Here is a 26095-nt window from a genome sequence, read left to right as displayed (position 1 = left end):
ACGTGTAACGAATATACATTCACGTGGCCACGAGCTATTGGTCTCTACCGCCCACAGGCTTAGACGTCGTAGGTCAGTGTTGAGGCCTACTATACCGATTGATCTCGCTACTCCCCAATACTCTCAACACCACAAATCAGCCTCGTATTAAATCTCTTTAAAGTCACGAATGGACTGAAAGTAGCCCATTGCATGACACCATTTCATCACTTGCTGTCTCACTCCAATGTCACGGAACAAATCGGAATCTCTGAGTGAACGCTTAATCCGAGGCACTGCGTTAAATTTAGTTACAAAGGGAGGTTACGCAATGATTGGCACTTGATGTGCATGTCAAGGTTATCGGACGCAGAGCTAACAATTCGAAATGCTGTGAGTAACTTGCACGCGAGATCGATAGTGATAGACTCATTGTTTTTGATAGCACGCCTTAGGTCGATTTGTGGAACAAATACAATCTTTGGAATAGAAAATAAGTCTAGATAATTGGAGTAGTATCTTAACTGGTCCGCAATGGATCATTGAGAAATAAATATTGACAATATATTTTTAAACATCTAAGCTTCCACTCCCCTGTTTGCGTACTAATTAAGATAAAGGTCACACTCGACAGCATATTTAATCTAGTAAACTGTTTGAATTCCCCTTCAGACTTTGCGATATATTGTCCACGTGATGTACAGGTTTACGAGAGCATCATGTAGCCAGAACAACGATCAAACGTCTTTACTTTTCCCAGCTTACGTCAGGTACCAGGGGCGGACTGGGTGTCAAAATAGGCCGGGTGGCCTTTCTATAAAATCTGCCCCATAAATGGTATATAATTGGCATCTAATTGTAGGCCTACTTGTTCCAAAATCATTATAAGTTTGATAATTTTTTGATAACTGTACACACTGTTATGACATGATTAGGAATTAGTTAGGAATTAGTTATTTGTTTCGGGAATAGGGTAAAGTTTTACTTAGCGACGATAACGTAAAGTTGGTTAAAAAACAAGAACGCTCTAAGCGACGCTAAAAGGAAGACGCTTCTTGTAGAGTAGTAGACTTGAGTACAATAGAATAGATACAGATTTACGGACATAGCTGACATCAGACGATTCCCTTCATGATTATTAAATATCGTTATAGAACAACATCAGCGTCGACTACATATTTGATTGTTACGGCCTTTCGCCGGTGTTACTGAATTAGTTGAGTTCAGCGTTACTTCCAGTCAGATCTACACTAGACATATTGCCAAGCATCAACACCGCGCGGAAGCCTTAACAACACGTATGCAGTTGACTCTATATCTTTACAAGAAATATAGGCCGTATGTTGTTTTTTTAATCGCTAAGTCTCATCTCAACTAAGCGAAGGAACGCGCTCGCAAGGTGGTCAAAGAAAGCGCTTCAGGGACACCCTCAAAGCTTCTCTGAAGGCGTTCAGCATAGACCCAGCCACCTGGGAGACAGAGGCACATGACAGAGCATCATGGCGTCGCGCTGTGAAAACTGGCGCACAGGTTGCTGAGGAAAAAAGAACAACGCTGGCAGAAGAAAAACGTCAGAGAAGAAAAGCAAGGCCCACAACACTAGCTCCAGCTGGAATAACCTGCCCAGTGTGCGGCCGAACATTCCGGGCTCACATAGGTCTCACCAGCCACATGAGGAGGCATAAAACCCCAGTGCAAAGCCCTCAGCCCCGTGGATGACAAAGTGGTCATCATCGAACCACGATGGACGAACTATATAGATATATATATAACTCTCATCGGTCTCCTTCAGTCGTGAAACGACTATGGTTCATCTCGAACACTTTTTCATATGGCTGTGAAGCTAAGTATGTAGGCATTAAATGGTTGAAGCCATAGACTTATATATACTATATCTAGACTGGACATGGTGACTTTTAACGCTACAAAAAAATGTCGTGAAAATGTTTTAGAAAGTTGGATCAAGGCGTTGTTTTGTGAAGTAGTTAAAAGAAGTAGAGGCAATTTTTTTTAAACCCTAACCTATGGGAAGACAAGATCCCAGTGGCGGACTAGTGATGTGGGCCGGTACCCAATGGGTCGGTGTGAATGCTGCATATTGGCCTCTTTCAATTACAGTAACACCCTTAAAAGATTGTTCAACTCCCTCTAATTAATGTGACTCATGGAGAGTCGTAAAGCCCAATGTCTTTGCGTATCTTCTTATCTTATATAATACAGACGTTACTTCAAAAAAGAAGATGCGTTAATATAAAATCTAAAACATTTAGGCTACACAATGCATTACGTAAACCCAGCGTCACATCATTGTTTGATAGTTAGTGACATTTATTGCCTGGACCACGAGATATACTTGGTTATATGAGAGGATGATGTTGCTCGGGGGAATCAAGGGGCCACAGTTGCATTGTGGGAAAAATAAAATCCCGTTTTGAGATTTGACCACAGGGTCATGGGACAGTCGACGTCATGAGTATTACAGAAGACAGACGTGTTAGGTCTGTAGAATTGAAGGCTTTACTAATTGTGTATTTGATATTTTCTTGGGATTACAAAAGATTTCTGTGAACTTGAGTCCATGTGATTTATTCAATTTATTGATGGCTGAAGTTGCCAATTTAATGTGAACTGTTATTTCATTTAATAAATGTGATGTCTGCTGAGTTTGACTTTATTCGTCATTCTACATGTTATGGTAATATTACTCAGTAGATTTAGATGTGGACATACACAACAACAAATTGCGCATGAAGTAGAGCATTTAACTAATACTGCAGGCGTACCAGTAATACCAGAAGAGGTATTGAAATAATACAAGAAGCACTCATTTAAATAAAGACTTACACCCACCCATTTCTATGTAAGGCAGCGGTTCTCAACCTTTTATGCTCGGCGACCCCTTTTTACAATCCCCCACTCTTCCGCGACCCCCGCACACACACACACACACATACAGCAATAGAAGAATAGACAATAACAGTCCTTATTTTTCGATGGTCTTAGGCGACCCCTGGCAAAATCGTCAATCGACCTCCAAGGCGGTCGCGATCCACAGGTTGAGAACCCCTGATGTCAGGTTTCATGCATTTACAAACTGACGTATTCATGAGAACAGGCACGTGGTACGTGGTTTGTGAACAGCATAGTATATGAATGTGAGGGCCAATTTCAACAGCCAGGCCGCCCCTGGACAGCCATGTCATTAAAAGAGACTAGTCAAAGCAAAAGAAAGAGAGAAATGGAGAAAGGCGATCAACAGATCATGGGTGGTTCCCCGACGGTCTAACAGACTAAGGGACAATTATATGTGGTATATATTATAATACACTTTAATATTCCTGAGGATGGTATTATGAAGAGAGAGGTGGGGGCTGGTCTCTACTGGTTAAGGACGCATTGAAAAGAAAACAGAACTGCTGGTGGTTATAGAACAGGGGTTCTCAGCCAGTGGGTCGCGACCCCCTTAGGGGTCGATTGACTATTTGCCAGGGGTCGCTTAAGACCATCGAAAATAGGGATTGCTATTGTCTACTCTTCTGTTGCTGTATGTGTGTGTCGGGGGGGGGGGTCGCGGCAGAGTGGGGGATTGTAAAAAGGGGTCGCCGAGCTTAAAAGGTTGAGAACCGCTGTTATAGAAGGAACTGAGGGACCCGTAAGAACGTGGTGGCGTCAATCGTGATACAGATAATGACACACTTCAGTTTGAACATCGCGACACACACTGAAAGATAACTGCTGACGAATTTCGAAATATCACTTCAACTGAATTGCCTCCTCCTGAAATTGGCGCCATCAGGAACAAGTGACTCTCTTGTGGGAAGAGAGAGAGAGAATTCGGTTTGAAAGGGGGGATAACTTAATCTGAAACTAAATTTGCCCCTGTTTAGGACCAATTTAAAACCTCAACATTGGTGGAATTTAAATCTGATTTCTGATCTCTCATTGTGAAAGACCAGCCTTAAAAGGAGAGACGGAATCCTATAATGACGTAGACATATGAAATAAAGCAATATTATAATTAACCTCTTATGTTAAATAATATATACGTTTGAAAGTAGAATGTAAAGAGTATGTATGTAAGTTTTGCATAAAAATCACAAAGACTTAAACAATATTGATTAAAATTTGTCACTAATGTTCCGAAGATCATGATGGAGAGTATGCAGTCCATGTAATTGTCCCACACACAACCGGAAGGAAAGATTTAAAAAAAAAAAGACCTAAATTTATCTCTATTGAAGAACGAAACTTTTAAACAAATCGGGTAAACCCGTTTTCACAGTATTTTATATTTGATATCAATGTCGTCCAAACTGGTAGCTTTCTTTTCACACTCTACTTTCGTTCTCGTGGCAAAATATTTTTAAAAAAATATGAAGGGAACATTCGCCATGTTTGAAATAGATCTAAATACAATCCACTAGATCTGTAATACCCAAGCTAAGGACCGCGGGCCTTGGGTCATATGTGCTACATCAGTTTTAATTAGAGAGTTTGAGTTCATTATTTTGGTCATTGATGTTGTGACATTATTGTCATAAGTTTAATTTAAACACATTTAAAGTACTCTAATAATTATGGAGACAAAGTAATTACACGAAACAAGAGTGAGAATCATCACTAGACGAAAAGAGTCAAGATAATTATACTGATACATATATATATATATATATAAATTATATATTGATATTGTTATAACCCTTGTGGCGGGCTGAAAGGTTAATGTTTGTGCGGCCTTCTGAAACACGTGATTCAGGCCAATCACACAGGTCAAGGGCTGTTGAACAAGGGACATTACTGCCAATGCACGCAAAATGGTCATGTGACCAAAAAGCCTTTACAGACAAGAGACAGTGTGCTGGAAAGGACAGTTGAGTCCAGGACAGCAAGCAGTAAGGACTGTGTGTTAGAAAGTGAGTCCTTGAAAATGCAGCTGTACGAGTCTAGAAGTAGACAGAGAAAGACTTGTAGTGTTTAGTAGGCAGTTCTGTTAAGTACAAGAAAGCATCTGAAGTTAGTGTAGCCAATTGTGTTGAATTGGCTGTCGATGTAATTGTAAATAAAACCGCTACCTTGTTTATTGAAGCTCTTGTTGTCAAGTTGATGTTTTAGATGTGTTGTGTTGTTGGGCAGTGTTTGCAGAAGGCCTGCTTAAGAGAAGATCGTAACAATATATATTGATGTAGGGTAAAGTAAATTAAAATGAGGTAGTGACGAGATGGGGGTCGAGAAACGGCTCGGAACAGAGGTATTGTCTTTAAAAAAAAGTTTGTTTTTTCTTGTTTACATTATGTGTTGCCTGATTAGTATTGTGTCAAGGGCCGGCCGGAAATGACCCGCGGGTCGTAGCTTTGAGTATCACCGTAGCAGAACAAGAATCCACTTACTTTAGCCAGTTGGTCGAAACGTCCAAATAGCTCATTCAGAATTCGAACCAGCTCTTGTGCTGTACATTGAGACGACAAGCAAGTGAAACCAACGATGTCGGCAAACAAAATTCTGAAAATAAAAAATAAAAAATTAAAATTAAAAAAAAAAAAAAAGAAAATGCATTTCATTAACAAACTCTAAGAGGAAAAAGAAAATTGAGGACAACATAGATGAAGTTGTAATCTCCTAAAAAATATTTTCTTGTTAGACCCAAGGGAAATTTATCTAATAAGAGATTTGACCTCTTCCTTTTCCAATCCCCTTTAAAAAAAAAATGTCTTAAAGGGGAAGTAATCATTGAAAGGGGGTATAACCTTGGATGCATGTTCGTTCGTTTCTATAATGTATATTTAAATTACCATTTCTATAATATTAAATACTGGCTTTATCAATGATCATGGTATGGATTGTTGTTATGGATACTGTTATGGTTATGGTCATGATTATGATTATGTTTATGGTTATGTGGGATGTGTGGTCAAGAGGCTAAGTACGCTTAACTTGGCTACCTATGAAGGGGGCTCGAGGTTCAACACCCGACTGTTTACTGAGCGCCTAAGGGCAGCACGGAAAACCTTCTCCCAGATACCCCCCCCCCACTGGTCCGCAAATGAGATTGGACCATAGCACTCTAAGCATGCTATAGCATGAAATTAGCGTTATATAAAAGCTATAATTTATTTAATTTATGGTTTTGATTATGGTGACGTTTAACTTATGAGTAAAATGCTTGTAAATAAATATTTTACTTGAAATTAAGTAATAGGAATCAGACCGGAAATCAAAAAGAGAAGAGAAAACTGGGAGGACCAATGCTAACATGGAGGGGGGGGAATCTCATTAGACCAAGACCAATTAGATTAGATAAGATGACTCAATTTTAGGAGTTAAATATTAACATAGAAGTTAAATTTCCCAGAAATGACGGAGAGCCAAGGTAGAGATGCGCCTAAAATTGGCCTCCGCATCAACATGGATAGGACTAAAATTGTGCGAGTAGGATATAAGGCAAAGGGTGCCCCCGTCAGACTTCAGAGCTGCCCATGTCAGACTTCAGAGCGGCCCCCGTCAGACTTCAGAGCTGCCCCCGTCAGACTTCAGAGTGGCCCCCGTCAGACTTCAGAGCGGCCCCCGTCAGACTTCAGAGCGGCCCCCGTCAGACTTCAGAGCTGCCCCCGTCAGACTTCAGAGTCAACGCTTGAAGAGTTGGACAAGTCCACATGCCTACGCAGCATCATAACAAACGATGGGGATGCCTACCATGATGTAACGTGCCGAATGGGAAAGGCAGGGAGAATTTTAATAAGGCTGGGAGCAATTTGGATAAGCCAAACCATTGGACAAAAATACACCTACTTGACACAATCGTCATCCCAACAGCAACATATGCATGTGAAACATGGAAGTCATCTGCCGAAATTGAGAAAAGACTAAATGTGGCTAAAAAAAGATGGCTAAGATGGCGATGACATGCAGGCCAATACGAGGAAAGCGCTAACAGGGACAATCTCGCATACCTTGGCACAACACTTTCATGGGGGACCTCAGAGCAGTGGGCAGGAGTGGGAAGATGCTTCAGGCATTGCCAGTGACAGATCTTTGTGGAGACAGCTTGCCGCCCAGTGCGCTGAACGGCGTGAGAGGATCTAAGACTAAGTAAGTGAGTCAAGTAATTTATATCTATGCTGGTGTCTGTACAGCTTCTGTTACAATAGCGAGGATCTGTTCAGCTGTTGAGGTTTTGTAAAATCAGTCATTGTCAACCAGTTTGGACTACTTCAGCTATTCTACCAGTTCTCGATTTACCTTTAGGTAACATATAACTATAGCTTAGGGTCCCAACTAGCCCCCAGAAAATCGTTACAATGAGATTTTCAGTTATTTCAATGAAAGAAAAAAAAAAGCCTTTTGTTGATTAAAAAAAGGCCTCGTATCGCAAATAGCGTAGGGCCTTGTGAAGGCTAAATCCGGTACTGATTTTCACTCTTATTGTCCCTATCTCGTCTTATTTACTATTGGAACTAGATCTATGGAGATGAATCTAGAAGGAAGACAAACTCATAGACAACGTCCTTAACTGTAGGCCGAGGTCAGAATGACGTTTATGTAATTATAGCCCGCACAATGACGTCTTCAACGCCCTGCCTACGTCAATAATTCCGTCACGTTCGATAGATCACGTGGTTACGTCATACCTCTTGTCGCAACAACCACTTGTGAGGCGGGAGGAGGGGGGACAGTCTTCTCCTTATCCTTTGTCCTTCTCACCGCTGGTTTATATTTCCTCCCGTTGAGTTCTCTCCTTCTCCCGACACGCTTCCTTCCCTCCCAGAGTTCTTTCGTGACAACTCCTCACTCTATTGACATCTTGACGTTGGGCGACCCCCCCCCACCCCCTCCCTTTCTCTCCCGCCCCCTTTTTTTTTTCTTCAAGTTTTACGTCATGACAGAGAGCAGTTCGAAAGGTCAAAGTTCACGCAGTTGTGCGAGCAACGGATCAATGACTTCTTCTCTTGAGTAACTAACTGGATACTTGGATTGTAATCCACATCCCCCCTCCTCCCTCTTCTCTGTATCCCTCCTTCACTCTTTCTACTCCCCCTCATTTATTTCTTCCCTCCTCGTAGTCAGGCGCGGGAGGAGTAAAAAAAAAAATAAAATCGGTCTTGTTTAGTCAATGGACAGAGTAACAGGAGACTAAAACAAAGGGAGACAATGCAATTGTTGACTCACTAATTGTATCAAAGGCTCCCAATGATTGTCTCTCTTGTTTCATAACACTTTGCTAGACAGATCTGAACGGTTTAGATCTACGCTCCTAGAGAGGCTTGCAACATGTTTTCAAAGAAGGATACAATGGTGCTTTTAATGTTGTGTTAATGTAATGGTCAGGGGCGGATTTGGGGGCCCTTAGGAAAGAGTAGTGCTACATTTTTCAGCCTACTCAATTTTTTTTAAAATATTTTCTATGTTGTTGTTTTTTTTATTTTTAGATTTTTTTTTTAACGTATCAACTAAAATGCAGTCTGGCTCGTCTTATAAAGTCTACATTATAAATTTCACATTCTTGGACGAGCTTGGACTAGAGTAACACCTTTAGTAAAATCACTAAATTTAGAAAGCCTTCAGGACAGAAGACTCAAAAGTAAAGTAGCAATTATACATAAAACACTGAACCATAATCTTCAAATACAACAACAGAATTTAATAAAATACTCTGAAAGACACAAAGATAAAGGCACATTCCTCGTCCCATATGCTAGGACAAATTTGTACAAATACTCCTTCTTACCTAGTTCTACAAGAGCATGGAATGGGTTGCCTGAGCTAGCCAGGAAAACCAGTGACTTGGCAGAATTCAAGTCATTGGTTAATATGCAAGACTGAATGCATGACGCGTAGGACGTAATCATCTTCTTTTTTGAAGTAACGTCTGTATTATATAAGATAGGATAACAGAACATTGACTTTAAATACTTTATACTTATATTGTTCGACATTTTAAATCTTTGGTGTAACTCTTCTTTCATGGAATCTCTTATGTGGGCAAGTGCAAGCACAAATCAGCATGAGGCAACTCAATGATTAATTCCTAGTCTAGATTAGGATTCGAACACAAGCCCGCTTTGTTAGGTAGCCAAGCGGTTTATGCCGTTCGACCCCCACCTCTATCTCCTCGTTTCAAGTCTTTCAAATTTAAAATTCATCAAAGCGCCCCACTGAATGGGCCTCTCTAGAAATATTTCAAACTTAAAACAACACATTCATCAAAGCGCCCCCTGAATGGGCCCCTCTAGAAATATTTCAAACTTTAAACGACACATTCATCAAAGCGCCCCCTGAATGGGCCCCTCTAGAAATATTTCAAACTTTAAACGACACATCCATCAAAGCGCCCCCTGAATGGGCCTCTCTAGAAATATTTCAAACTTTAAACGACACATCCATCAAAGCGCCCCCTGAATGGGCCCCTCTAGAAATATTTCAAACTTTAAACGACACATCCATCAAAGCGCCCCCTGAATGGGCCCCTCTAGAAATATTTCAAACTTTAAACGACACATCCATCAAAGCGCTCCCTGAATGGGCCTCTCTAGAAATATTTCAAACTTTAAACGACACATTCATCAAAGCGCCCCATGAATGGGCCCCTCTAGAAATATTTCAAACTTTAAATGACACATCCATCAAAGCGCCCCCTGAATGGGCCCCTATAGAAATATTTCAAACTTTAAACGACACATCCATCAAAGCGCCCCCTGAATGGGCCCCTCTAGAAATATTTCAAACTTTAAACGACACATACATCAAAGCGCCCCCTGAATGGGCCTCTCTAGAAATATTTCAAACTTAAAACAACACATTCATCAAAGCGCCCCCCTGAATGGGCCTCTCAAGAAATATTTTAAACTTAAAACGACACATTCATCAAAGCGCCCCCTGAATGGGCCTCTCTATAAATAGATTTCCTAAAACGAAAATTATCCGAATATTTAAACTTAAACATTGCTTTCTTTTGACTCAGTTTTACGCTTTTTGCCCATGTGTACATGTAGCGAACATTCCCGGCTGGAGTGTACATGAACAAATCTGTTAGCATGCAGGTGTACTCCTAGAGTCTTTCAAACGTCAGAGATAAACATACATCTAGGGTTGTTTTTTTTTTCTTCTTCTTTCCGCTGTTCGGCCCTGTATATTATTTATGGCCAATAAAAATAATCAGGGGTGACGTCATGCGGCGAAAAATAGCTCAGCTTTTCCCAAATGTAACCTCAAGTTCAGAGAGAGAGAGAGAGAGAGAGAGAGAGAGAGAGAGAGAGACGTTTAACTGGACATGAATTAAAAAAAAATGTTACGTATCCCTGCTTGTAAGAAAATTCTTTTTTTTTTGTTTTTTGTTTTAATTTTTATTCTGTCAATAGAGAATATTGGGGCAGTTTTAAAAAGCTTGAATGAATATCTAATGTTGGCCAAGTTCAAATGTGGGAAATCGTATTTACGATCGTAAGAGATTGCGCTTCAAAATGCGTTTTTTTTAACAAACAATATTGATTCTAATTTATCATGTCCTAGCAGTGCACTGTAAAAGAGGACAGCGAAATCAGGATAGTTCAGGTCTAGCACGGCGTGGCACCATCTTAGAAGTCTTAACATCCGTAGGTACTAGGTGGGAAGACACTCTGGAAGCCGGCTTCGACTGATCTCTAGGGAGTGTAGAGAGAGCCTGCTCCCTGTGTGGCGGCGAAAGGTACTTGAGGACCTATAAGGCCTAATTAACCTATAGGCAACACAAGGCATACCGTACGGCCTTCAAGAAATGTAAAGCCCTGACATATAATATATGGACTTACAAACAGGCCTAAAGAAGAAGAAGCTTTGGAAGCCGGCTTCGACCGATGTCTGGGGAGTGTAGAGAAAGCTTGCCGCCCTGATTGGCGAACGGTTCTGGAGGTCTCATTGGGCCTAATTTACCTATAGGCAACACAAGGCATAGCTTAAGGCCCCAAAGAAATATTAAGCCCTGGCATATAATATTTGGATTTTCAAAAGGGCCCGAAGGTGGCAACATATCTCAAATAGCTTAGAGCCTTTTAAGTTTAAATACGTCACAGGGGACCTAAAGAATGTAAGTCTTACGTTGAAGTACCTGCAGCTGCATCTGCTGGAAGCTGCTGTGTGGACGACATCTTTCTGGGATAATAAAGGTTTCTACTGATTCGAAGTAGCAGATTAACTGTCTTGTCCTCTAAACATCGAGGTGTTAAAAATTGGAACTCTGGTCTAATAATGGAAATATTGAGAGAGTAGGAAGATATATCCATGCACGAACTGTGGCAACTCTGCCTCTCCAGAATTGGCTTGATCAGTCCCTCCAGATTCTGCCCCCGTCTCAAGACGAAACCAAAGCAGGTGACTCACATGGGCGCATCCATTGTCCTTCGAGACAGAAAGAGCCATATATAGGGAGAGATGCTTAGAGGATGTTACAGAGATGGTTAGAAGATGCTAGAGATGGTTAGAAGATGTTACAGTTACTTAGGGACTGTTTAGATGCTAAAGATGTGGTTTTAGAGAAATGGTAGAGAGATGTTACATAGACGAAGAGACAGGAATATTGGCTCATTTCCCCACTCTACGTTCGCGTGCGCCTATTCCCATAGTACCACACCCCGGAAGTTGAAAGCATATTCTATTATTGGCCTAACCAAGGTTAAATAACATTTTAGTCTTATGTTCTGATTTGATTTATAGAAACTACTTTGCCCCCTCAGTCTCTCTTCCACTATGTTCATTCTCCCAAATAAATACCGGCCACAGACTCCACATCCAAGTGTCTTGACCACAACGGTCAGAATACGAAATACTAAAACTGTATACACATTTTACAATGCCTAAAACACAATAATCTACTATAGACGAAAATATTTTCTTCAAAATAACCCTTTGTTTATATTGTTGTAAACCTGGTCGTGACACAGATGGGGGTAGTGCTGTGTGTTTTTAGCCTACCTAAATCGCCACAGTCCAGCGCAGGACGAGCGGTCAACCGCAACCAGTGACAGCACACGCCAGTTCGGCAAAGACCTGTGCTGTAAATATTACGCACGTAAGTCACGGCGAATGTAATCAAGCGAATGGTCAAGCGAGTGGTCAAGCGACGTTCTATGCTTTTCTAGAAGGCCTGCAGAGACCCTATAAAAGAGCGAGTGTGTTAAGACTAAAAAAACTTCACTTCACGTTACCTCGCAATGTGACAAGTACGAGGCGAGAACCAGCACGGTGTGTGAAGTCGGTGCGGAGCAGAGACTAGGTTTTTGTAAAGACAGTGTTAATGTTGTTGCCAATGAGGTAGTTCCTTATTTCTGACCTACTTTAACCAAAGTCACGTGATTGTTGGACAACAAAGAGGAGAATGGCCTTGTCTTCCTATATTTCCATTGCTGTTGCTCCTCTATTTTTACGAAATTTTACATTTACAAACATTTTAAAATATACAGAGTACATCAACGAACTCCCTGAATGTTCAAATAATTATACGAATGTTTTCATAAAGAGCCAAGAACTGTTTAAGGATAGGTTTAAATTATCAATGATATTTCCTTTATAGTCATGACAAGCGTCAACACTTTGCTGATGATAGATCTACATTCACATACAGAAAATGTTTTTACAAACGTTCTTGTAAGATTAAAAAAAAAAGCTTGGTATAAACTACACAAAATACACACACACACACACAGATATATATATATAATATATATATATATATATATATATATATATATATATATTTATAGGCCTATATATGGGATAATATGCATATTAGTTGAAACATTGTTATTTTCATAAACTTCAGCTATTTTTAACGTTATGTATTTCATATTCCGCTAATTTGAAATATATTATGCACATCGATTACATTAAGAATTATTTTTTTGTGTTGGATACATGATGTATTATTATGTTGTTAAAAGTTCTATCATTTTTAAGAAATTCACAAAATGTTACATTAAAGTTTCAAAAATGCGTCGACGAAATAGATCTAGATCCATTTTATTACTTAGAAACCAAATTTAACAATGAAAGGGCGGGGTAAGACACATTTGGCCTGTGTAACTGTAAGAGTAGATCTCGATTTATCCTTGACTATCAGATGTGTTATTTGTTCGCTAAACAACTCAAGCCTATTACGCACAAGGAAAACACATAGCAGTCTTTTAATCTTTTATAACAACTAGTTGACATATCGACTACACACTAGCCCTAGAGCTATCTGACCAATACACACTGGTCTGCTGTCCAACTTTTAGTGTTCTACTCAAGTTCAAGCTTGTTTACTTTTGGGCAGAGAGGTAGGGGGGGGGGTGAAAGTGTTACTTTTTTTTCTAGGACTGGTTACCCGAATGCTAAGAACTGTAAGTGTAGTCATTCATTGTAGATCAAGAAATCTTGATCTCAGTATGGCAGATTATAGGCCAACGCTTCGGTACCTTCTATCAAAGGTTTAACTATTTGATTCAGTTGAAACTATTTAAAAAAATGTATCTCTAGATTCTCCTGTTATTAACAAATTATAGTTTAGCGCTAATGAGTAAATTGAAACCACTAAATATTGACTTAAAACGCTTCAGATTCCCACTACAAACTAACTAAAACTAAGCACGGTGCGCGTTGTATACACACAACCACGTGACTCGGGGGGAATACGAAACTACCTCATTGCGATGTATTGGACATTAAACCATTTGAACACAGTAAAAGAGAGAGAGAGAGAATTCAATGACCCTCCCCCCCCCCCCCCTGCGTTTTGTAACATTTCCTCGCCTCCTACAAAAAAAGAGTATATAGTATATTGTTAAATTGTCGAACACTTGTATTTTAATTCTTGCATTGTCTCCCTTGTATTCAGCCGAACAGATCACTTGTAAGAATTGTCCATTGTCTCCCTTGTATTCAGCCGAACAGATCACTTGTAAGAATTGTCCATTGTCTCCCTTGTATTCAGCCGAACAGATCACTTGTAAGTATTGTCCATTGTCTCCCTTGTATTCAGCCGAACAGATCACTTGTAAGAATTGTCCATTGTCTCCCTTGTATTCAGCCGAACAGATCACTTGTAAGTATTGTCCATTGTCTCCCTTGTATTCAGCTGAACAGATCACTTGTAAGAATTGTCCATTGTCTCCCTTGTATTCAGCTGAACAGATCACTTGTAAGTATTGTCCATTGTTTCTCCTGTATTAACACTCCGTTCAGTTGTTGTCAATGAAAGTTTGAATACGTACACCAGATGGCGCTCTCTGTTCCTTATTTATGCTCACTTCTGCTAGCATGAACTCGTTTCAAAACAATAATTATTTCATGCACTTCATATGTACTTCATATGTAGACAAGGCTATAGTATATGCCAGTTTGTCGTATCGATCAGTGACCATCGGGTAGGTCAACATTGTTGCACACTTATAAGTATTATAGGTCAAGGGAGGTCAGCACATTAACATAAGAGAAAGAAAAGAACAATGTGAAAGGGATAGCGTTGAGACAGTCTTTTTCACATGCACTTTTTTTTTGGTGGTCGTAGCCGGTGGGTTTAAAAAAACGTAATATATTATAACCCGAAAATATGATAGTTTTGTTGACTAAGTGGTTTGACTCGAATGGATTTAGTAAGTCTACATTTAGTATTGTTGTGGACGCCTTTTAGATTTTATTTGTAGTTTTTTAAAATATATTTATTTGTATGTTATTTTTTGGGTTATTACCTTTTATTTTATATCCTCTGGTCATCGTGACTCCACTACGAGTGAGTACTGATGGCTATGGGCGACTCTAATCCGCCCCTGGGATAAGGCGGAGCATTAATATTGTATTGATGGATGGGTTAAAAACGTGAACACAGGGCTTAATGACATTTCACTTAATGACATGTCACTTTTTTCTTTCTCTTTTACTTGTTCTTGTGTCATTCTTTCATCCATTCTACCCCCCCCCTCCACCAGCCCTTAGTTTTATCGACTCCCCAAAAAAAAGGAAAAGCCGATATTAGTTTTATGTGGTCTGTCCGTCCGTCGGTCCGTCCGTCAAGTTTATATCTAAAATATGCTAGAAAAGTGATTGAAAATCTTATTACACGAAATTTTGCAGCTTGTAAAGCTCTGGAGCAAAGATTTTACTTTTATCTTCTGAAGGCAAAACATTTATTTTTTATTTTTTTTATTAAATACTTAGGGCGGTTTAATTTGTTTATATAAAAAAAACACTATTTTTTACAATTATTTTATAGTAAAGGTAAACAAAAAATGGGTAACAGATATCAGGAAAAGAAGACAAATGAGTTTGTACTTGTACAAGTTGACACTCTGGCTGTCTCCTCAATACTGTGTACAGACGAAAGCTGACCTGGTCCTTGTCATATTGTCAAGGTAGAGTAGATGGAACAGGAAGAAAGGGTCGTCCGAAGACAAAGTTTGCTGGTCAATGTAAAAGAATGGATCGGGTAGGACAAAAATAGTTTTCATTGACCAAAAATAAAAGGGAGGGGGGAGCTTGTTTCCGCTACTGGTACACGAAATATAAAAGTTTGAGAACTGCTGTTTTCGCCCAAACTCCATGCAGGACTGAGAGTTTTGATGCTCGAACTCACGACAATTTTGATTCCAAAGCGCCTACCACACGACCATCCATCCACATAAACTAAAAATTAACTATTTAAAAATACACAACTAAAACCTTAGACTAATAATTAAATATCAGTCATCTATTTGGTACCCTTCAAATCAGAAACAAATCCAGAAAACTCAATTTGCTAGAGGTAGCATTATTTGTAAAAACACTCAACTGAAAGACTTCAGGACTTAAAGCTAAAAAGATAAGTAGCAATGATATATAAAACGAGCCGACCCGCTGCGTAGCATACGCCGCTATTTAGTGAGAAGATTACTTGTTCTCCCCCCCCCCCACACACACACTTTTTTTTCTGAGCCGCGCTCTCTGTCGCCTGGAAAATTACGTGGGGTAACTCTAGTCCGAATTGCAGAAATAAAAGTTATCTTTCCATACATTTTTCATCTAGGGTTAGAGAGTCGGCGTGCGTGCATGGTGTCCCGCTTAGTAGGGCGACGTAGAGAATTATGTATACATATAGATACTAAACCATAAACAACAAATACAAATACTTAGAAAGAAACACAAATAGTGGCGATCACTTATTGAATCCTCTGGGGATAATGCTATTTCTTCCACACCACAATTAGAACGTGAATGGGTTGCCTAAATTAGCCAGGACAACCAACGACTTAGTGAGTTTAAATTCTGTAAATAAATATACACGACTAGATGAACACATGAACACGTGTATTATGTAATAATCTTTTTTTATGTCCAGGAAACATTTACTACGTTTGTAATCCATAAGATAAGATGAAGATAAGATATTACTGCTACCTAGCAGTGGAGGGCCGGTGTAGACCAAACGAGGCTTCACGTGTCTACCTTGTCAAATCCTGACGCTCCAACCTCTCCCCTCATCCCCTAGGTCATCAAGACACGGTGAACCAAGCGATAAGGGTGGGGAGCTATATTTTTGTTCTCCCTTCGATGCAGCTGTGTCTAAATCCAGGGTGCTAGTTGTAAAGCTGATACAAATCAGCGCCCTTGAGTGCGCCTCTTATCTTTTAGGCCAACCCAAACATGGCCTCAGTGACCGCTTTGAAAAACTCGTAACAATGTTGAATAAAACTTGATCTTAAGTACAATAAGGTACAGTGTACACAATGACACACCCATGTACATGACACACTGAGTAAGACACACTTCTATATAACATTATGTTTGAGTAAGACACATTTGTATACATTATGTTTAAGAAAGACACACTTCTAGGGAAGATTATGTTTGAGTAAGACACACTTCTATGGAACATTATGTTTGAGAGAGACACACTTCTATGCACCATTATGTTTGAGAAAGACACACTTCTATGGAACATTATGTTTAAGAAAGACACACTTCTAGGGAACATTATGTTTAAGAAAGACACACTTCTAGGGAACATTATGTTTGAGAAAGACACACTTCTATGGAACATTATGTTTGAGTAAGACACACTTCTAGGGAACATTATGTTTGAGAAAGACACACTTCTAGGGAACATTATGTTTAAGAAAGACACACTTCTAGGGAACATTATGTTTAAGAAAGACACACTTCTATGCAACATTATGTTTAAGAAAGACACACTTCTAGGGAACATTATGTTTAAGAAAGACACACTTCTATGGAACATTATGTTTGAGAGAGACACACTTCTATGCAACATTATGTTTGAGAAAGACACACTTCTATGGAACATTATGTTTAAGAAAGACACACTTCTAGGGAACATTATGTTTAAGAAAGACACACTTCTAGGGAACATTATGTTTGAGAAAGACACACTTCTATGGAACATTATGTTTGAGTAAGACACACTTCTAGGGAACATTATGTTTAAGAAAGACACACTTCTAGGGAACATTATGTTTAAGAAAGACACACTTCTATGCAACATTATGTTTAAGAAAGACACACTTCTAGGGAACATTATGTTTGAGAAAGACACACTTCTATGGAACATTATGTTTAAGAAAGACACACTTCTATGGAACATTATGTTTAAGAAAGACACACTTCTAGGGAACATTATGTTTGAGAAAGACACACTTCTATGGAACATTATGTTTGAGTAAGACACACTTCTAGGGAACATTATGTTTGAGTAAGACACACTTCAATGCAACATTATGTTTGAGAGAGACACACTTCTATGCAACATTATGTTTGAGAAAGACACACTTCTAGGGAACATTATGTTTAAGAAAGACACACTTCTAGGGAACATTATGTTTGAGAAAGACACACTTCTATGGAACATTATGTTTGAGTAAGACACACTTCTAGGGAACATTATGTTTGAGAGAGACACACTTCAATGCAACATTATGTTTGAGAGAGACACACTTCTATGGAACATTATGTACGTGATTTGTATCATATCTTATAGAGTACAGGCGGTCCTTTACAAGAAAAAATAATATTTATAGGACACACCTACTACCACATGTGCAGAACACATCTATGACAAAACTGTTTAGGACACTTATCACCACATTGTGTAGGACACACATATGACCACTTTTCTCTGTTTATGTCTGCCTGTCTGTCTGTCTCTCTGTTACTTCTAATCACAGACACATATTTTTCCCTTTGTTTCCATCTGACTTACTTTCAATGTCCAGATGATGTCATGAGTTTCTGCCTAGTCTCTACTGCTACGCACGTGCTTCTCTCTTGACCCATTAGCCCATCAAAGAAATCCCTACTTACGGGCCGTACCTCTGACCACACTGCCTGTTAACACGCAGGCACTAAAAGGGTCAGTCAAAGTGGACAACGGTCAATGGTTCAATGTGCTTTCTCGCTCGGATAAAGTGCCCAATAAAAGGTCGAGTTAAAACTCTCAGTAAGTCTGGGATCTGAACTTTGATCTTTTATAAGTAGTATTGGTTGCTCTATTTTGGCAGCCGTAATCTAGGTTCCTAGTACGTCTAGGAAACCAAATTTTAGCAATGACCTCTGTATCGTGGGTGACAGACACTTCTAATTCCGAAATCCATTTCAGAATATTTGGATTCGATGTGTGAAGATTTTTTTTTTCCATTTCATGAATCACTTTGGACTCTCATACATAAATATCGCCCATATTTAAAATTACACCAGAAACTAATTAAATCGCTGATTTGTTGATGTTTTTAACAATCGCTTCCAGAGGATTTGTTGATCTTTAAAGAGGAAAATTGGACACGCGGTGGCCGAGTGATAAAGCGCTTGGCTTCCGAACCGGAAGATCCCAGTTTCGAATCCTGGTCTGATGAAGACTGGGAATTTCTGAGTTCACCCAGCTTTAATTGGGTAGCTTACAAAAGACAAATGCTATTATTTTTGTGTTGTTTGTCTGTCCGTCAGTCAGTCACGTTTATATCTCATAAACTAAAAAGCGCAATTCTTTTTTAAAAAATTAGATTCCATCCTATTTTGTAGTGTGCTACTTTTAGCTGTCAGCGTGAGCTTCTCTTCTCTTATCTTATCATCTTATCTTATCTTATTTATTTCAGCTTTCTTGCGCTAAGCCATTACGGAAGTCAGAAAACAAAATGACAACATTTGGAAAGAAGAGACTCACGTGACGTTGTCGTGGAGCTGGATGTAGATTTTGTGAAACATCCCGTGGTGAGGGGTCGTGATGTCATTCTTCATCTCCATGGCAACGTGCTGGGGGAGCACGCTCATTAGAATCCTCTCCTAAGGGAAATAATTCCAAAAGTCAAAATAGTGGGCAAGATGGAAGACGGGAAGGATTTTTTTTCTTTAAATAATACCTCAAAGGACAGTAATATAACAACACAATACAACAAACAACAATAATATAACAACAGTTTAACAACAGTTTAACAACAGTTTACCAACAGTTTAACGACAAAGTAGCGATGATGAAACGATGATATAACAATGATGTAACGATGTGAGGAAAAGCGACAATGATATAACAATATTGAAACGATGATGTAACGATGATGTAACTATGATGAAACGATGATGAAACAATGATGAAACGATGATGAAACAATGATAAAATGATGATGTAACTATGATGAAACGATGATGTAACTATGATGAAACGATGATGTAACAATGATGAAACGATGATGTAATTATGATGAAACAATGATGAAACGATGATGTAAAGATGATGTGACGATGACGTAATAATAATGAAACGATGATTAACTATGGTGAAACGATGATGTAACAATAATGAAACGATGATATAACAATGATGAAACGATGATGTAAATATGATAAAACGATGATGTAACAATGATGAAACGATGATGTAACAACTATATGACAATGATGTAACGATAATATAACGATGATGTAACGTTGATGAAACGATGATGTAACAATGATGAAACGATGATGTAACAATGATGAAACGATGATGTAACAATAATTAAACGATGATGTAACAATGATGAAACGATGATGTAACAATGATAAAACGATGATGTAAATACGATGAAACGATGATGTAACAATGATGAAACGATGATGTAACAATGATGAAACAATGATGAAACGATAATGTAACAATGATGAAACGATGATGTAACAATGATGAAACGATGATGTAACAATGATGAAACGATGATGTAACAATGATGAAACGATGATGTAACAATGATGAAACGATGATGTAACAATGATGAAACGATAATGTAACAATGATGAAACGATGATGTAACAATGATGAAACGATGATGTAACAATGATGAAACGATGATGTAACAGTGATGAAACGATGAAATGACGATAATTTAACAATGATGAAACGATGATGTAACGATTATGAAACGATGATATGACGATAATGTTACGATGATGAAACGATGATATAACAATGATGAAACGATGATATAACAATGATGAAACGATGATGTAACAATGATGTAACGATGATATGACGATAATTTAACAATGATGAAACGATGATATGACGATAATTTAACAATAATGAAACGATGATGTAACGATTATGAAACGATGATATAATAATGATGAAACGATGATGTAACAATGATGTAACGATGATATGACTATAATTTAACAGTGATGAAACGATGAAATGACGATAATTTAACAATGATGAATCGATGATGTAACAATGATGAAAAGATGATGTAACAATGATGAAACGATGATGTAACAATGATGAAACAATGATGAAACGATGATGTAACAATGATGTATCGAAGATATGACTATAATTTAACAGTGATGAAACGATGAAATGACGATAATTTAACAATGATGAAACGATGATGTAACGATTATGAAACGATGATATGACGATAATGTTACGATGATGAAACAATGATATAACAATGATGAAACGATGATATAACAATGATGAAACGATGATGTAACAATGATGTAACGATGATATGACGATAATTTAACAATGATGAAACGATGATATGACGATAATTTAACAATAATGAAACGATGATGTAACGATTATGAAACGATGATATAATAATGATGAAACGATGATATAACAATGATGTAACGTTGTGAGGAAAAGCGACAATGATAGAACAATGATGAAACGATGATGTAACAATGATGAAACGATGATGTAACAATGATGAAACGATGATGTAACAATGATGTAACAATGATGAAACGATGATGTAACAATGATGAAACGACGATGTAACAATGATGAAACGATGATGTAACAATGATGAAACGATGATATAACAATGATGAAACGATGATGTAACAATGATGAAACGATGGTGTAACGATGATATGACGATGGTGTAACAATGATATAACAATGATGAAACAATGATGTAACGATGATATGACGTTTTGAAAAGAGTACATTTTTTAGCTTGGGGAGGGTAAGGCATTAGGTAGACGCAGTGTCGCCTTCCTTCCCCTAAACCAGTCCCTGCTGAATCTAGTCATGCGTTATTCAATGACTTAAACTATGTTAAGTGATTTATTTTCTTGGCTGATTCAGGCAACTTAATTCCATGAATAGCCCTAGAAAAGAAGGAGTGTTTGTACACATTTGTCCTAGCATATGAAACAAGATATGTGCCTTTCTCGTGAACCAAAGCAAAATCAAGTGGAATCAGTTTCATAAATTTCGTTCCTGTCTGGCAACTCACTAACCTGGCCAGTCATTAACCTGTATGTATCTCTATCTATACCTTTGTAAACAGGAAAGAAACATTCTTTGGCTGAAAACCTACGAAATGAATGACAAACAAGTCTAAACGAGCGAATCACCATGTGTCTCAAATAGTTATGAGAAGTAATCCCACTTCTCTGTCAATTGCAGACTCTTGTGTTTGGTCATCTATTTTGTTTATATTTAAAATCCCAAGGGAAGTCACTCTTGGTGCCACTAGTAACAAATTAGCTCAATCTGGAAAGTTAAACCAACCAACAAAGTTTCCTCCCTTTGCTCACTGGTCAATTAGTTTTTTTCGAAGCTTCATATTGACAGGTAATATCGTAATTTAAAAAAAAAGATTCTAGGATATACATTGTTGCAAGGGCGTAGCTAGGATTTTTTTAAATTGATGGCGGGGCCTTAACCTCACCCTATCATTTGGTGACCGTAGTTTTGCTTAAATTTTTCTCAGGCTGCTAGTGATAGTGTCCTAGATTTACTTGATGGAGCCCAGTAAGTGGTATAAAGTAGGTCGTCCTGTGAAGCATTGTAGTTCGGGGGAAAGGGGTGGGGACTACGCCCATGGCAGGTTGAGTGATTAACTTAAGGGGTGGGGACTACGCCCATGGCAGGTTGAGTGATTAACTTGTAAGTTGTCGTTCCTACACAAATGAAGATAATTACGTCATGTCCCAAACTCGCAGCAAGTCGGTGGGGCAGAGCTCAGACCCCAAACCTTCGTAATGAGATTCTGGAAGGCATACAACATCCAGGAGATATTCAACATTGTTTTGGATGTTCCTTCAGAGTTGAAGATAGTTTACTTCCTAGTCCAAACCTCCCGCAGGACGACGGGGGATGGCAGCGGGCAGGGTTTGAACCCTCGACCGTCGATAAATCCGAATGACAGTCCAGCGCGCAAACCGCATGACCAGGCGGCCATCCATTTGAAGCGAAACTGACAGTCTACAGTTCGAATGCCAATGGAGGTTTTGAATTAATCTACTCCTAAAAATTCGATTCCGAAGATTAAGGATGACTACGCGAACCCAGCTGAGACCTGCATATTCTTCCACATCTCGTGCAGACAAAGGCGTTGTCCACCTGTGCCAAGCTTACCCTGCGGTCAGTCGTTCACGTCATTGTCCAGCAGAATGCGGACATTGCAACATGCCTTGCAGTGTTTCGCCAATTAAACAAATACCTACAAAAAATACAACTATTTCTAACTATAAATATCGAAGATTTCAGGAGCCAATCTATTTCACTACATAATGTGCTCTAATTATGGAGGTCATGACCCCCTCATTGTTGGGTTTTTATCCTCTACAGACATAACATCCGGGGCATTGTCCGAGGTTATATAACTAGGTTAACTTAGACCAGGAACTGACTCCATTCAGACCACAAGTCAGGCTACACTGTGTCGTCTAGAATATATAGAGAAACTGAAATCAAGAAAAATAAACAATTCAGAAAGTCGTCCTGAAGTATTCGCCGCCCGCTCGCTCCCCCCTTTCCCGGAAGGTCCTTGCTACACCGCTGTTTTGAACGTGCTAAGTTAGAGGGTCAGTCCCACACACACACACATACTCACGCATTCACCCACACAATTCCCCCCCTCCCTCCCACATCCAGTTGTGACAAGACGGAACGTTTGCTGTACACCAAGACCCGGAGATCAATGAAAATTGAATTGGTGACGTCACGTTCTCTGACGCAGCCGCAATGCCTAAGATAACTTGTGAAGATCTCGTGCATGTGGGGGTGGGGAGGCGGAGAAGCTGTTCAATAGAGCACAGTTGGACTTGATCTTTTCTCTTTCCAGAAAGGTGTCCTGGGAGTTGACGTCTTGTAACCCCTGCATCCTATACATTCCAGCTTGCAATAGCAGATCTATTTGCACAAAGTAGACGAGGAGAGACTTTCTGATAAGTAAAATGACTCTTTCTCTCCGTAATTATTTTACCGAATTCTGGTGGAATCAACGCTGGTATCGTCAGTTAGGAGAGAAAGAGTTAAGTTTTGACTCAAATGATCTCAGTCGATGAGACAAACGAGGCGAACGAAAAAAAACAACTGGCATCACAGTCGGGCGCTACTTCACATGTGATACGCCTCACTGGGGCCAGCAAGCAGGTGCGTAGCTAGGAAATCTCCATCATTTGGGGGCCCGGGAGGGCTTGACCTTTTTTTGGGGCCCCTGCATTTTGGGGGGCCCCTGCATTTTGCGCAATATGTAATATTTAATGTAAAAAAAAAAACCACTCATTTGAAGGCCCATCTCAAGTGCGTGTTCGGGGGCATTTTCGAATTCTCCCCCCTCCTCCCCCAACCCTAACTACGCCAATGCCAGCAAAACAATTGTTATATTTTCAACGTGTAAAAGTGGTTTTTGGGCTAAATAGTTTGAGCACCACTGGACTTACTCTAGAAAGATAGACTAAAAGTAACAATATTTCAGACTGGGTTTCTAAGGAATCAAAGCGTCTATTTATTTTATTTCTGGGTTGGCCTGTAAACAGTTTAAGAGTAGGTTGTGTATCATTGATTCCGTGGTCGAGAGGCTAAGTGCGCATGAACTTGGCTTGGCTTGGCTACCTATGAAGGGGGCTCGAGGTTCGACACCAGAGTTGTGTTTACTGAGGGCCTGAAGGCAGCACGGAAAAACCTTCTCCTAGATACCCCCTCCCCCCCCCCCTCACTGGTCCACAACTGAGATTGGACCAAAGCGCTCTGAGCATGCTATAAGCATAAAAGTAGCGCTATATAAAACCCATAATTATTATTATTTTTTGAATCTTTGTTTTATTCTTTGAATCTTTTTTTTATTATGTGAATCTCTCTTTGTTTTACATGAGGACAATTCAAAAGTTTTAAAATCTCAAAGAAAAGAAACCGAAAAAAATCCAAACCAGAGGGAAACTGGAGAAAATGGTACAAATAATGATTCACTCAAGACACAGCCGTAAAGTAAAGCCAGTTTGTCTAAGAGCTATGCTACCTATCCGCTAAGCCCTAATACAAACGCATTCGCAAAGTTTGCCTCTCCAAAATAGACTTGTGTAGTCTCAGCAAGTTCTGTCCAGAGTTAGAAATCAACACAAATAATTCGTAAGCCATATCCATTCAACCCAAGGCGTTTTGCGACAGAAGGAGCCATTTTATAATTATTGGTAGGTATGACAATCAGGCAGAGAAGCCGCACTCACCCAGGGATTCCAAGACCTGATTATAACCTGTGGCAAAGTTTGTCTCTCCAGAATAGCCTTGCGTAGTCTCAGCAAGCTCTGTCCATATTCATAGAGAAATCAACACAAATAATTCGTAAGCCATGTCCATTCAACCCATGGCCTTTTGGGACAGAAGGAGCCATTTTATAATTATTGGTAGGTATGACAATCAAACAGTGAAGCCGCACTCACCATGGGATTCCAAGACCTGATTATAACATAATAAGATAATTTGATAATTAGATAATCTGGTACAGACTTTTGGAAAGTTATGGCTTACTTCTTCAGCCACTGACTAATCCCTCTCGTAAGTAAAAAAATCTCTTAACCCACTGCCGGGGATACAGTTTTTAAAAAAGAAGTAAAAAAAAAAAAACTCCAAGGTAAACGTATTGTAAAATAAAAATGTTTTACATGTTTCGGATGTTCCTTCAGAGTTGAAGATAGTTTACTTCCTAGTCCAAACCTCCCGCAGGACGACGGGGGATGGGAGCGGGCAGGGTTTGAACCCGGGGCCCTCGATAAATCCAAAACGACAGTCCAGCGCGCAAACCGCACGACCAGGGCAGCCAGACCTATGAAACGTTTCAGAGCCGCAGCAAACTCACGATCCATCAGACTAGTCACGATAATAATGAAATACAATCGAAATACAACAGCAAATGTACTTACATACAGCGAAGCGAAACTAATGAGCAAACACGTGTCTACCATATATCTTATTGGAGATTTTCAAAACATGGCGGAGAAACTATGAATAGCTAGGATTTTGGTGTATCCGGAGGCCCGGTGGCTGAGTGGTTAAGCACTTGGCTTCGTCTTCTTCTTCCACGATCTCATTTTTATGTTGGAGCGTTCAGATGACTAGACGCAGTGGTTTGAGATGAACTGCGCAGTGGTTTCCAAATCAGGGACCTTTCCATATAGTTTTCTTTCTATTGGGGTGTTTTGGGGCCAGTGACTTGCACGGGCCTATGGTAAAGACAAGAGTTTTGAAGGACATGGTCAGCATTGTCATGGGCAGATTTCACTTATTCCAATTTTGAGCTTCCGGTACATATGTGGTCTCATTCTGTTGTGTCCGGTCCTGAGTCAAAAGATTAGACGTTGATCTTGTCGGGATAGCTTATAATAGGCATCATCTTTCTTGTGATTCTGATGAGAG

General features: G+C 39.4%; 1 protein-coding gene across 3 annotated transcripts in view; it reads right to left on the bottom strand.

Moving 5' to 3' along the window:
• The window catches only part of LOC106067245 (adenylate cyclase type 1-like), a 160345-nt gene that overhangs the window by 66815 nt on the left and 67435 nt on the right, over window positions 1–26095 (bottom strand). For all 3 annotated transcript variants that reach the window (XM_056004566.1, XM_056004632.1, XM_056004706.1), the window contains exons 4-5: window positions 19130–19248; window positions 5367–5478 (exon numbers count right to left, since the gene is read on the bottom strand). In XM_056004566.1, the coding sequence (XP_055860541.1) occupies window positions 5367–5478; window positions 19130–19248 (231 nt within the window). The remainder of the gene's footprint in view (window positions 1–5366; window positions 5479–19129; window positions 19249–26095) is intronic.

The sequence above is a fragment of the Biomphalaria glabrata genome, chromosome 1 (assembly GCF_947242115.1).
Source record: "Biomphalaria glabrata chromosome 1, xgBioGlab47.1, whole genome shotgun sequence".
Classification (NCBI taxonomy): Eukaryota; Metazoa; Mollusca; class Gastropoda; family Planorbidae; genus Biomphalaria; species Biomphalaria glabrata.
The sequence above is the reverse complement of the archived record's forward strand: the minus strand, read 5'-3'. Positions and strand labels throughout refer to the sequence as shown.